The sequence below is a fragment of the Osmia bicornis genome, chromosome 5 (genome assembly GCF_907164935.1).
Source record: "Osmia bicornis bicornis chromosome 5, iOsmBic2.1, whole genome shotgun sequence".
Taxonomy (NCBI): Eukaryota; Metazoa; Arthropoda; class Insecta; order Hymenoptera; family Megachilidae; genus Osmia; species Osmia bicornis.
Window position 1 is genome coordinate 267,925 of NC_060220.1, and position 14,860 is coordinate 282,784.

Here is a 14,860-nt window from a genome sequence, read left to right on the forward strand (position 1 = left end):
TACGATTGCGTACAAATGTTCGCAAGTATTCTTTTTCAAGTATAAAAGTTCGCAATAACGAACAAATAAAATGGTTTAGCGAAACGTAATATACATATTTCGCGCCAAAGATAGTCGACGTATCTATAGAACTCATATTCATAGGTATACGCCCGTAGTTGCAGTCGCCACTGCACAGTCCGCACCCGTACATACGTTCGCGTAGTGCGTCTCAGAAAACTATCCTTATCGAAACACCGTCATACATATATATGTACACATATACGCTTATAGCTGAAATCGAATTTTCAAAATTAAGGAAAACATCAGCAGTGAACGAGATTTCATTAACGACAGACGTTCAGCATTCGCGTTAGTGCGGCTGTGTCAAACGACGATGCAATTTATCGTCGAAGCTGGTGGTTGTTTTGAGTCTGGTGTGTTACTCGATTAGAATGGTTGCAAGTGTCGCGCGCATCGCTGGCAACCCGTGTAGTGTTGTGCCAAAATAAATCAGTGTTAGCTTTTTCTCGGTATCTGCCAGTGAACGAATGTACCTCGTCGTTCGGATCCGTTCGCAAACGGCGGGACAAGCTATGTGGAATTGTGATAACCCGCTCTTTTGTTTCGAAGACTATGGGTGTCATACTCCGCTAATGTGCATCCCGGTATTTTAAAAGCGATCCGCTTTGCCGAGCGGAGGTGTTTTCTTCGACTATCATCTTACCTACCCACTGAATTTCGTTCTCCTCATTCACCTGAGTTATTACCTACAACAGAGCTGCAACACATCATTTTCCGTACTACTGTTTCCAACTACCTTATCCGCCCTGACGTGATTCGCCCGGTTTGCCCGCCACAGGACGGGTTATGTTTCCCACTTTCATCGGAATCCTAGGTAAGCTTTTTGTTTCTTTTCGTCTGAAAAAAAAGAGTTACATCGAAATGTTTATCGATTTTTTCCCCGTCGATTTGTCGTATTGTTTCCCGAAGAAGATCAATGCTTACAATCAAGAACTCTTGTCAATGACCCCAAGTTTAGCAACAGAATCATTTTCATTGTTTTTTCTTTTTTTTTTCTCTCTCTCTCTCTCTCTCTCTCTCTCTGTTGTGTTACATTCTGTATAGGGTATCAGTGCACGGCTGCATTATATTCATATTTACGACTAGTATTATTGTTGGAAGCGTTTTATTTCGTCATTTTGTGAAAGCTTTAAAAATTTGGTACTCTAGCAATAAGTTTTGTTATTTAATAAAGATAGCTTTATTGTTTAGAAATATATTATTAATGATTGCCTTCCATAAAAAGTAGATATTATTGCTTATCACTGTTTAATAATAATAATAAAAAAAGAACACAAATCAGTAATTTATTTGCTATGCAATTTTATGTATTATTGTTAAATATAGGTACAATAAAAAAAAATTCATATTTTTTATATGTTTATTTGTCAATAAATGTATCTTGTCATTTTGAAAAATGTATGACCAGCTGAATATTATTTTTCTTAACGAATAAATTTTAATGCCATTAGAAACGAAAATTGTTCTAAATATGAAGTATGATTTATTTTGAAAATAATGATAAGTTGTGTACGTTATTATTCAATGCGTTATACCAATAAAGAGTACAGCTGTATGGAAATAAGTTTGATAAACAAAAATCTATACGATTAGATGAAATGTTCTAAAAATAATTCATTTTAAGTGTACCGTTAACATTTTGTATTTAATACGTAGCTTTATTGTATTTTTATCTCCGCTAACATAACATTATATTCTAGCGTTTATCATTATAAATAAATTACAATTATAGAATCGTATAATATTCATACATACGCGCATATATTTTTATCGATAAACTTTCCCAGCCAGTATTTACTTTCTTGAACTACTTTGATTATACATTAAAAAAAAAAGACATTCTAGAGATTAAAGAAATATAGCATCAAGGAACTTTCAATTGTTCCTTTATTTTTTTAGACATTCAATCGTGGTGGGAGGTGCCAAGTATAGCACACTTCTGCTCATTATTTAGGGCTGCCTTCAATCTTCTGGACTTTGATATTGAGGTACCTACCTAAATGCTGACTCGTACGAGTAGGCATTGTATATGAGACTTGTTAGTATCGCTTTAGCTCCAGGAAGTTAAATAAACCATGCTTCAGCTTTTTTATGTTTTTAAAGGCTTACGCATTATTATTTTGTGCCTACATTAATCTATTCGTTATTCGTGTGTATCATATTAATTGTACGCCATTTTAGGACTTGGAAGAAGCTTTACTAACGGATGGTGGAACAGAGGGACGTTTAGTACAGGAGCTAATAGTCAGGTTACTTGAAGGTTGTTTACCTAACGACACCCGCAATGACATCTCCACCTTTAATTATCAGATGTTTCTTCGCAGATTGTTTCGTAAGAAATGTCAGGTAAAGATAATTAGTATATTTTATGATTATATATTTAAATTATTAAGATATATCGTGTTATTGTTAAAACTAATTGGCGTTTTATTTTATTTTCAGGAATACAAATGTGAGAATCCTTTTAATACGGATGTAGATTTTGAATTGTTACCTCTTCGTCAGAAAGTAGAAATTTTACGTGCTCTCTGTGACTTCAGGCTCGACGCTGAAGACGTGGTATGTGTTTAATGAAAGATTAAAATATATATTTAAATTATTACGTGATTATAATAATGGCAGTATGTATAATGTTTTAATGTATGTTGATAGGAGCAATCATTAAGTAATTTAGACTCGGATAGCCTGCGAGTCGAACCTTTAGGACATGATCGTAAGAATTCTGCCTATTGGTACTTTTACGGCACTCGATTATATAGGGAGGACTACATTGATACATCTAACAGTATCTCATACAAACAGAAAAACAAGCCTAGGGATAAAAAGCGTAAAAGACGACGAAACAGAGTGGCGAAGGAGGAAGAGGAAGAGGAGGAGAAGAAGGAAGACAGTTTAATACAAGGAGAGGGAAAAGAAAGTGTCTGGCAGGTTGTCTGCTTTACTCAACAGGACTGGAGTCGTTTAGTTGAAAAATTTCGTGATTCGGTAATTGTCTTTTTCGATTTAATTACTTTGTACTTTAAGCCTTGCTAATAACGTTATTATAACACTTAGGAGTACGATACCGAACGTAAACTTTACCGTACTCTATCCGAAGATTTCATGCCGGAAATCCCTAAACTTTTTGATTTAAAAGAAAAACAACAAAGACGCAAATTATTACAACGTAATAGTTCGCGGGTTCTTCGAAGTCACGAGCCTACGACACAGATGGAAACAGTCATGGTTAGATCGAAAATTAAAACTAAAACGAACAAAGGAAATAAAAAGGGGACACAGAATTCGAAGAATGTTTATGTTAAAGAGGAGACATCTCCGCCTTTATCTTCTCCTCCAGTTCAAAAAAAAGGACGCCAGACTAATAATTCGTTAGCTTCGGCCGTTGGTCAGATTGTAATTCATACTAGGGATGAAGTTGAAGGAACAGAGAAGAAAAAGGGTGTCGGAAGTAATAGCGACGGGAATTACGTAGCTTCTAATTACGGATATAAGTTTGGATATTCTTTTGGGATCGAGGAAGAAGAACGTCGAGTTGGCATGCATAAGGTTCTTGAAAGCCTGAAGGATCACGTGGATGCCTGGCCATTCATTGATCCTGTAGATGAAGAATACGCGCCAAGGTATAATGTTAGAATGAATAAATAATCGAACGTAAACCGTCCGTGTTTTTGATATATGAATTAACAACTGGTAATGTTATGTTTAATACAGGTACTATAGCGTGGTACGGAAACCTATGGATCTTAGTACAATGGAGGAAAAACTTGAGAATGGTTTATACAAAAATTTAAACGAATTCAAACGCGATTTTCGGCTGATAGTAGATAATTGTAGACAATACAATGGCTCTGATAATGGTTAGTGTTTTACCACTTGAATTAATAATGAATCGTTATGTAATATTAGTCTCTGATGTAAGTATTTATTGTTTTCTCACAGAATATACAGAAATGGCATTCAATCTTAAAGAAGCATTCGATAAAGCTGTTAATCGTTATTTAGAATCGGAAACATCAAGCGACGAAGACGCTTCGTCACCGAAATCGTGTCAAACGACTCCTGCATCTCCTTCGTGTCCTTCTCGTGTTTCGTCTCCGCATCAAAATAAGAAACGTTCTAAGAAATCGACTAAAAAATCGAAATCGTACAAGTCTGAAAGTAAAGGAAAATCTAAAGCAAGCGATAAGAACGACGAGGAAGAGAAACGGGGAAAGAATTATAAACTTCCAAAGAAGAAACGTGGGAAGAAAAAGAGTAAAAGAGCAGCGAAAGACGAAGAATCGGTGAACGAGGAAGAACAGGAAGAGCAAGAAAGTGAGGATGCCATGTCTGAATCGAGTATTATAACGTCAAAAAGAAGAAAACATCTCGATGTGAATAATTTATTATTAAAAACCAAAAAGCTGTCGTCCAAAGAATCAGAGGAGTTGAAAAAGATAGACAAAAAGATGAGTAAAGAACGTCATCAAGAAAAAAAAGAAGCGGAGAGTATGAAACCGATGAAAGAAACGAAAGAGAATAAAAAGCGAAAAGAAGACTTCGAGGAAGATTACGAGCCCCTAGTCATCGCGAAAAGTAAAAGTAGGAAAATCGAAAAGAAAGAGCTCGAAGAAACTGAAATATTTACGGATAATGGTAAAAAGAATAAAGTGAAGAAGAATGAATCTCACGAAAACGAAGTGATGTCGGAAAATAAGGATAAAATTCAGCATATCAAGGTAAAGAAAAATCGGAAGAAGGAAAAGGCGGGGTTGAAAGCTTTGAAATCTGACGAGAAGTCCGAGAAGAATCATGTAAAGGATAAAGAGAAAAAATCAAAACAGAAAAACGATGAACTTAAAAATGGAGAGTTATCGAACGAACTAGATTCCAAAGATCTAGATGTAGATCTAGAAAGTGATTTAGACTCGAAGGAAATGCATGCATCTAAGAAAATTCCTGCATTTATAGGTGATAAAGATATAGAATCGTTGGACGGTTTAAAGGATAAAATAAGCGAGAGGCGACGAGAGGAAAAGTTAAAAAATGAAAAGGAGAAGCAGAGGAAAACGTCGAAAAACGAACTTCACAATATGTATTCAAAAAAAGTGCCTTCAAACGGTAGTACCTTTAATGACAGCGATAAAGCCAGCGCAAAACGACCAAAGCTAAAAAAAGGAATGAAAGAAGAAAAAGTTCCTATCACGGAAGATACAGTTAAAACTCAAGACCAAGAAATGAACGAGACCAAGAAAGTAAAAGTGGCTCAGACCAAAAGTACCAAAGGTTTTGGAAAAGAAGAGAGTTCGATACAAGCGTTGAATCAAGCAACAGAGCAAACACTCCATGTAAGCATATCTTATGATTCGTCTTTAAACTGTATAAATTTATTCTATAACATATTCTTACCATATATGTAATTATGTAACTTTTTTTTTCTCTCTCTAAATAGGACATCAATAAATGGCTTGACGACGCACCAAGGCTTTCAGAGTTTTCTTCTGGAAGCGATTCTCCGGTATTTCATTCTTCTGTTGAATTCAGTCGGTCAGGGCCAAAGGTGGAAGCCCCAAGGAAACGACCAAGTTCTATTAAGATCTTTGGACCTCATGGGCCTAGCAGACCAAAAAAAATACAACGTACAATAGACCGCTTACAACCAGGAAAAAGTAAAGGAAATCTGCTTTTGAAGAAACCATTGAATTTACCCAACGTTGGTACCAACGAAACGACGGTGCATCCGTTGACCGGTGACAATGATCAAACGAATAAGAATGCAGACGAGGAACCAAAACTTAGTTTAGGAACTGTTCTAAAAAATGTCGATTCTATTCAACTGATTTGTAAGAGTTTAGTTTCTTCGCCTAATCCGAATTTTTCAAACGACGACGAGGAAGAAGATCACAACAATACTGTTCCTGCGATCCCAGTGTCTAGTCTTAAAGAGGAGAAATCATCATCCGGAGCGACATCGACCCAAGCACCTGCAGCAACAGAAGAATCTAAAGATAATCAGTCTAGTGTAAAGGAAACACAAAAACCTAAGGCAGCAACGCCTAATTTAAGTGCATGGTTCAAAGCCTTTGGTGCGCCCAAGTCGAAAAAGAAAGATGAAGAGTCGGAGGATAGCACGGCAAAGAAAGACGGTGAATTGCAGGAAGTATTCTATGGTAGACAAAGAAGAATGAGTACTGGTGGTAGTAGTGTAAGTGAATCTGTTTCGAGTTTCTCTCAAGAATCACCACCTGGGCGTTCCGGAAGATCTCCGCAAGGGCAGCCTATAATGGCTTCGGTTGAGCCTCAAATAAGAGGAGCTGGATTTTATCAAGACGCTTTATCGACGGGAAGTAGTCCATATAATAGCCCTTATTACGCGACACCACCTAGATACAGTGCTCAGTTACCACCAACTCCATCTCCACAGAATCATCCTTTGTCCCCAGCTTACCCATCGTCGTCTTTCGAACAGGCTCCTCCTCTTTATTCCCAAATACCGGCTCAACAGCCGCATCAAACGTTTCAGAAGTCTCCACAGGAGAATTCTGGAGAGGTGTATCATCAATTATCCCCTACGTTTCCACAACGCTCCCCTCAAACCAATAATTTCCCTCCAAATCCGACTCCGGCAAGTGAACCTTTTAATCAACCAGTGCAATCTACTACTCCTAATCCGAGTCAATCCGCAACCTATTCGCAACATTCGCCACAACCTGTGCAACAGGTATATCCTCAACCTTCTCCACAACCACCTCCATCAAATTATTCACAACCATCGCCCCAGCAATCGCCTACTCCCAAGTATTCACAACTTTCTCCGCAACAGAATGCTGCGAATTACTCTCAACCTTCCCCCCAAGCTTCCAACTATTCTCAAGCATCACCTCAACAACCCCATTCGCCTTATTCACAGAATTCTCCACAACCGCCACCGCCAAATTATTCTCAACCATCCCCGCAACCGCAGCCTTCCCCCTACGCACAGTCTCCCCAGCAATCGGCTGGATATTCTCAGCTTTCACCTCAGCCGCCTTCAAACTATTCTCAACCGTCGCCTCAGCCACCTGCCAACTATTCTCAACCATCGCCTCAGCCGCCTTCAAACTATTCTCAACCATCGCCTCAGCCTCCTCCTGTCTACCCGCAACAGTCTCAGCCTTCGAACTTCTCTCATCCGTCCCCCCAAACGCATTCTGTTGGTTTCACGCAATCGTCGCCCCAGCCTCTCACAGCATATTCTCAGCCATCGCCTCAACCACGAAACTACTCTCAACCATCGCCACAGCAAATTCAACCTTTTCCACAGCATTCTCCTCAACCACCGCCGTCCTACTCTCAACCCTCTCCGCAAAATGCACCATACTCTCAGCCATCGCCGCAACAACCAGCCAAGTATTCCCAACCTTCACCTCAGCAACCAACCAACTATTCTCATTCGATACATTCGCCTCAAACGCCACAGAATTATTCACAGTTGTCTCCTCAACAGGCACCGCCGAGCAATTATTCTCAACCCTCTCCATCGCCTCAACAGTCACGTAATTATTCGCAACCATCGCCGTCACCACAAACCCGCAATTACTCCCAACCTTCGCCGCAACAAAAATCTGCATGCCCGTCGCAAACGTCTCAGCAGTCTTCGTCGAATTACTCGCAGCCATCGCCTCAACAGAGTACAAACTACGCTCTGCAACAGCAGTCGGCCAAAACCACGGAAGAGTATCCGCAGAATGCATCGACACCGTCTAATTACTCCCATGGATATAAACAAAATCATTCTTACATACAGTCCCCGACACCGTCGTCGATCAACGAAACGGAACACCGAGCCGATTATATCAAGTCCAGCAGTGGCGAGAAATCTTCGAGTATAGAACAACAAAGAAATTTCACTGTTCCGCCGGAGGCTTCGTTGAATTTGAACGCGAACCACCAAATTTATCAGTCACCGAATCAGTATCCACCAACATACGGGAATAATTATCCTAACATTGATCTGCAAAGGTCCGTATCGAGACACGGTGGTCAGGAACAGCCTCAACAACAACAACAACAACAACAACAACAACAACAACAGCAGCAGCAGCAGCAACAACAACAACAACAACAAGCGCCCCAAGAGCGACCTAGTTTCACCGATCTAAACGAATCTCTGAACGCCCAAAAATACGCTCAGCAACGCTCGTTCCTCGGTAAAACTGGTAGTACGGGCGAACAGTTGTCGAGCCAGGATCAATCTCAAATCTTAGCATTCCAACAAAACCTGACGGCCCATGAATCTATTTATCCGAGCAGTTTTCAACCATCCGGATACCCTATGCCAAACTCTAGACCGATGTATCCCAGTCCGCATTATTTCGATACAAGTTCGAAGACTGCCAATAGCGGAACCGCGAATAGCTCAAGTGGGAATTTACCACCGGTTAAGAAGCGTGTGTACAATGAATCGTCGACGGAAGCGTCCCGTGGTTTAACGCAAGAGGCTGCATCGAGAACCGGTCAGGAACAGTTTGGTTTCGATCCGATAATGGCATTGCCACAACCAGAAGCAGTGTCAGCTAGTCAATTCGACGCGACGTTCGTCGGGAACTTGGCCGATTCGGTCGCAACGAATCCGGCGGCGTATGCTCGGCTAGGTTTAGGCTTGGTGGGTCGTACCAGCAAGGAACAACAACAGTTGTTAACGATTCCTAGACCACCGCCGACGAAAGCGGAACATTTGGCATACGCTCGTAGCCCCGCGACCGGAGCTGCAGAGTTAGACCTAAATCTACTTCAAAGTTTGCAAACGGCATCCGCGAAGAACAGCCAAGGTATCCTGTCCATGTCTCGCAGGGGAGGAGATACGTCTTCTGGTTCCACGTCTACGCCTGCGAAAACGAAGAAGAGCAGAAAGAGCAAGCAACAACAGCAGGAACAACAGAACATCGCGAACGTTTCGTCGACGGTGAACACGGAACCCCAAGCGAACACAGGTATACCTGGTTTTCCACAGTACACAGGAACGTCCGCGGATTCGATCGGTTTAAAGAACACCGCCATGGTGCCACCAGCTGGGAGTGCCTTCAACTTTGCCGCATCGACCAACACCACGACCAGTTCACCCTTCTACGATAAAGAGGCGACCGCCGCAGCGGCGGCGTTCGCATTTTTAGACGAGTTTCGAAATCCGAACAGTTATTACAGCATGGCGCTTAGGCAACAACAACAACAACAACAGCAACAACCGCAAGTACCGCCGGTCTCAGACGCCACGCAACAAGCCTGCAACAAACTTAGCAATCAACCGCCAAGAAACTATCCGCCTCATCCTTTTCTTCATTCTGCCCAGAGATCAGCAGCTTACGGCCCTCCGGTATCCGCTTACGTGACACCCCATGGGCCAAACTTAACGGTGGATCCAACTGCCTATCAACAGTACATTCATTCCCTCTACGCTCTTCAACCACCGCCGCATCATCATCGACCGTCCTGGCTTTAGCTGTTAAAATCTTTGTAACTGGTGTCATCGAATGGCATCACCATCGGTATATCATCGCCACGTTAAAAGGTTGGACGAAACAGTATTTAAAATGGGACAGTATTCGACTTGATTTTTTTTTTTTTTTTTTTTTTTCTATTGATCAAAGTAATACAGTGATCGCGATACCAATTACCCATCATTGTGGATAAACTATAAAGTGTAATAAGGTACTCTGTTCGCAATTATAGATACTGTTTTATCCAATTTTACTTCTATGCAATCATAATCAGAACTTGTTTCGTTCAAGAAACAACGGTGCTAAAACGATATTATTCCTTGATTGTTTTAATAGGAATGCCCGAAATATCTTATAACATTGTCAACATATTTTTTTTTTATATTTCTAAACGTATGATTCATTTGTTTCATTAATTGACGCATGAGATTGTTATCCACGTATCTTACTTTTATTATTATTTAACGAAGAAAACTTCTGTCATTATAACGATAAAGATGGAACGAAGTTCTGATTACGATATTTCATAACATAGCCGGAAGAAACGCCGTAATCTCGTGTACGTCAAACAGTAAAAAAAAAAAGCAAAAAAAAAAACAAAACGCGTCAAAATAGTTGCTCGTTAATTTTTTCTATTGTAAATATATAATTTTACTGATTGACTAGCGAACGACGGATCTAAATAATTTTTTTTTTTTTCTGGAACTAAAATGCTGGTTTCTTCGCTAATTCGTTTTTCCCCTCATTCTTCGCATTTGTTTCCTTTTTTCTTTCAAATGAAGCGATAGATGTAACTTTGACATTTTTACACGAATTTATCAGAAACAGTGGAAAGGAAGAAAACGTTTAGCTTTTAGTTTGTAATCTATTTTGTAGTCATATGTATATAAAGAGTAAGCCTACATTATGTAGGAATTTTTGATAGTTTTTTCTAATGAGACTAGTCGACAGCTTAGGTGTAAGTTGGAAGTCGCTAGTGCCGGAAGTAAACCTTTCTATCAAAAGTTCCTCTATCTAACTGTTCTTCTAATGGACGTCCCTTTCTATTTCACCAGTATATCGAGACATGGGTTATGCAATATTCAGATTTATTATAGAAGGAAGAAAATGATGACAGTACTCGCAATTATCCTGCCTATCAGAAATACGTATTTCTTTGACTTGTTTTACATTTCAATGGCAAATCGCTAGACCCGCAAAATACGTAGAAGTTTTTACGTGACTTCTGATTTCAAAGGATTTCTGTACGATATGTCGAGTGCACTGTTGCTGGTGTATCTTATGTAGAGTATATAGACTTGTTAGTAATGTAAGCTAGGATTCGTTTCTTTGTATATAAAATACATATCCTTCATAGACGATGTGCTCGATGTAAAGAAAGATCTGCATTGTCAAAGACCTTGTTGAATCGTCCGCGGTAGATAAAGAACGGGAAAAACGTAGGGAAATAGATGAAAACATGAAAAAAATGTGTATACGTATGGGTCCGAGTATGTATGATGTATATGCGCGTGTGGTGTCAGTATGTGTCGTGTGATTTGTGGATGAGGATAAAAAAATAAAGTATAATACACCACAATCATACATTAACCCACCTTATTGCTGAAAAAAAGACAGAAGGAAGCGGTATATTAAAACTTATAAATATATACATATATATTGTAAATGTATATTGTAAATGTATCGATGACAGATTAAAGCACAGTTTGTTACAAAATTCTTGTTTTGCTGCTGTATGTTGTATAATTTTATTCTGCGTTGTTGTTTAGCAATTATGTAGTAAAGATATATAAAATTGATTTTATCATATGTAGATACATACAGCGAATATTTCTTTTTTAACGCGTATCAATATTTGAATGTATATATAATGAATCATTTCTAACTGAAGATATACGTATAAAGTGTGTGGTAGAAATATTAGATAATTTTGAAATAGTTCACGTAGAATGTGAATATGATATCTACGGGTTCCGCCTCTTTGCTATCTGCAATTCGTGATTTAGTCGATCAAAAATTGCCGATAAAGCAAAAAGAAAACTGCAGATAAGTGGGATTTATTGATATCAATTGACGGTAGGAGTAGTCTTTTTGGACAAAGTGCATGGTGTGAAAAAAAATTATATTCCTTTATAACAAATGACTTCAAATCTTTATTACGAAGGTATATTACGTGATTCTGAAGATTTATATTGTATTTATAACTAGTGTATGTATCATTGCCAAGAAAATGATTTCCGTATTTTCACTTCCAGCAATCATGTCATTTTCTTCGATGTACATACGTCTATGATTGTTAAAAGTGGTAACTGTGAAAAAATATTTATTGATTTGTCTGAGAATCCAACTGTAATATTTTATACATGCTACGTAAAAAAAAAAACACTGTTTAATAATGTGTATTTGTTGCAGATAATATTTGGTGCCTTTAACCTACATCATAAATACTTCCAATATGCTTGAAAATATAAATAGAGAACTGTTACCAATAAAAGCGCATTACTTCCTGTTTAATGCAGGTACGTACACATTAAATTTGAAGTATACAACTGTAAATTGTATAATATAATGTTTAATTGTATCTTTTATATTTCAGCTACTGGACCTATAGTGCCATTTTTACCAACAATAGCAAAACAATTAGGTTTTTCAGGAATTTTAGTGGGCACAATATATACGATATTACCAGTTTCTGGTTTAGTAGCAAAACCTCTATTCGGAGGTTTAGCCGATAAATTTAAAATTCATAAACCATTATTTTTACTATTTCAAGCTGTAGTTGCTATAGCTATGTTTACAATACTCTTTATCCCTGAAATAGATAGAAGTGCAAATGTTACTCTTAATTGTCTCGGTGAAGCATCATTGGAAATCTGTTCAAAAAATGAATTTTCTAGTAAAGTCATACATAGCGTGGTATCAGAGAAAATGCACACTAATACCTCGTGTCATGTATCGTGTAAAGCCACAAAAGATATTTATACAGAATTGTGTTTACATTGGAAAGCATCTGAATTTTGTGAATTACTAAATTCAAACATTTCAGATACAGACACGTTTGATTTTAATGCGAGATTTGACATCTTTCATGATATCCATGTAAGCATATATTGTATATGTTCTCTATTATATCTGTTATAAAATTTAAAAAAATAATGGTACTTTATTTTATAGATAGGTAAATGTATATATATACATAATTTTACTGCCATGTTCTCAAATGATGAAGCGCATAAACCGCATTGTGCAAATTATGTAAAAACGTTCTGTAAAACCATATGTCATAACAATCCAGCATTTAATCAATTGTTGTTAGAAGCTGAAGTTTCACAAAACTCCACCGAAACTTCATCTTATCAGTTTCAGTCATTTTTATGGGCAACTATAATAAGTTGGATTGGAATGGCAGTTGTAGTTAGCATAGCAGATGCTATATGTTTTAATCTCCTTGGTTAGTATCGTGTAAATTATTTAAGTATTTCATAATTTTTTCACGTTTATGTATTACAGGAAATGATAGAAGAAAGGAATATGGAAAGCAAAAAATGTGGGGTAGTATTGGATTTGGTATTTTTGGAATAAGTGCAGGATATTTAGTAGATGTATTTAGCGAAGGGCAGACCCAGAAAGATTATAGTTGTATATTTTATATAATGTTGATCATGATGATTTTCGATATCATTGTATCAGCAACTTTAAGGAAGGTATACACTTTTAAAATCAACTGTATTATCATTCGGTACAAGTTTAGATAGTACAGAAGTTTGATACTTCTTACTTATCAAAAGACTAAAAAATTACCAGGTAATGGGAGAAAGCAGTATCATTACAGAAAAATCCAGACTGCTCTGAGGATGAGCCATCGATATTCCAGGAACTATTCACCATCTTTAAAGAGGGTAATGTCTTGGCATTTGGCTGGTGGTGCATAGGTGCTGGAATGTGTACCAGTGTAATATGGAATTTTCTATTTTGGTACACCGAAGACTTAGCAACTGGTGTTCAAATAACATGGCTTAAAACTTTACAAGGCCTTTTAACTGGTATACAATGTTTTGTAGGAGAATTACCTTTTAATTTTATCTCAGGAACTGTATTACGAAAATTGGGCCATGTAAATGTTATGAGTTTAGTTTTATTAATTTATGCAATTAGGTAAGAAGTTTTATATCTTTTTGTTTACAAAAATATGATTTATATGATAATAATAAGTTATTTTATTTTTACAGATTTATGGCATATAGTACTGTATCAAATCCATGGTGGTTTTTAATCATCGAAGTTCTTCATGGACCATCGTTAGGCCTTTGCTGGCCCACAATGGTGTCGTACGGTGATAAAGTAACACCACCTGGTACCAAAGCTACTATACAAGGATTTATTGGTGCTGTGTTTGAAGGAATTGGTTAGGAAAAGTAATTAATGAAAATTTAAATTCTATCTAATTGGTTTATTTATATTGGTAATTAATTTTAGGAGTGTCATGTGGTAGTTTAATATGTGGATGGTTAATGGACACATATGGAGGTGCAACAACAATGAGGGTATTCTCAGTAGGTGCACTACTGTGGTTAACTTGCTTTTGGTTCATTCTGTTATTGGTGCGAAAACTTAAAGTAACACCATTACATTTGGGTCATAATCGTGAGTAACGATTATGTAGATGAAAAAATAACATTAATCAGAATAATGTTGGGTACTTAACAAAACTGTTCTTTAATTAAAGAAAAATATTTTTTATTTGTTGATCTTTTCCAGATTTGGTGAATTATGCTAATCCGGATGATGCAATTCTCTTGACAATGAATCGCGAATTGCAAACATATTAATATAAGAAAAATGACAATTTTATTTAAATGTGACTATTTCAATCGAACATAATACAGTGTAATGTTTGTACAATTATTGGATACTTTCTTACCATATTCGTGAATCATTTTTACATTTTCTGTACTGTAGAACTCCATTTATCCGAACATACGATGGGACTGGACAGTTCTGAAAATAGAGGCTTATTAGCTTTATCTTTTCCTAGTACTTATTAGTTTCATTAATAGGAGCTGACGTTCATATCACGTTCATTGTAAGAGCGCAAAAGCATGTTTGTATACTTACATTCATTATAACAATAGGCGTTCATAAAAACTGAGAACTTCGCTGAACCATAGGTTCGGAGATTAGAACACTGCTATGATTTCGTATATTCCGAACGAAGTACAAACTCGTTCGAGTAAACGGAGTTCTACTGTAATGTTTTTTTTATAAATAAATGTTGATTATTCAGTATTATCTGGTAGTTATAACGCTTATAGTATTCAACAATATAATGATTTTTTTCTAGA

At 37.4% G+C, this 14,860-nt stretch overlaps 1 protein-coding gene and 1 pseudogene across 4 annotated transcripts; both read left to right on the plus strand.

Moving 5' to 3' along the window:
- The first annotated feature begins 171 nt into the window (after positions 1–171).
- Positions 172–9,668, plus strand: LOC114882644 (annotated as a pseudogene).
- An 18-nt stretch (positions 9,669–9,686) lies between these two features.
- On the plus strand, positions 9,687–14,807 carry LOC114882649 (major facilitator superfamily domain-containing protein 6). 4 transcript variants are annotated; one of them, XM_029199539.2, is made up of 10 exons: positions 11,245–11,682; positions 11,774–11,867; positions 11,931–12,037; positions 12,115–12,617; positions 12,693–12,969; positions 13,029–13,222; positions 13,351–13,673; positions 13,748–13,923; positions 13,995–14,162; positions 14,277–14,807. In XM_029199539.2, the coding sequence occupies exons 3-10, from the start codon at positions 11,974–11,976 to the stop codon at positions 14,345–14,347; spliced, it is 1,776 nt and encodes a 591-aa protein (XP_029055372.1). In that variant the 5' UTR covers positions 11,245–11,682; positions 11,774–11,867; positions 11,931–11,973; the 3' UTR covers positions 14,348–14,807. The 4 variants fall into 4 exon arrangements, with proteins under 4 accessions (XP_029055374.1, XP_029055372.1, XP_029055369.1 ...); XM_029199536.2 differs by having other exon boundaries at positions 11,246–11,682; positions 11,774–11,823; XM_029199541.2 differs by lacking the exons at positions 11,245–11,682; positions 11,774–11,867 and adding an exon at positions 9,687–11,144.
- Positions 14,808–14,860: the final 53 nt, after the last annotated feature.

What these genes read in the sequence shown, in the direction of transcription:
- LOC114882649 (XM_029199541.2), top strand. Translation starts at nt 11,974, where the DNA reads ATGCTTGAAAATATAAATAGAGAACTGTTACCAATAAAAGCGCATTAC. An exon ending in ACATCTTTCATGATATCCAT is followed by an intron (nt 12,618 to 12,692) that starts GTAAGCATATAT and finishes TTTATTTTATAG; the next exon opens with ATAGGTAAATGTATATATAT. An exon ending in ATTACATTTGGGTCATAATC is followed by an intron (nt 14,163 to 14,276) that starts GTGAGTAACGAT and finishes GATCTTTTCCAG; the next exon opens with ATTTGGTGAATTATGCTAAT.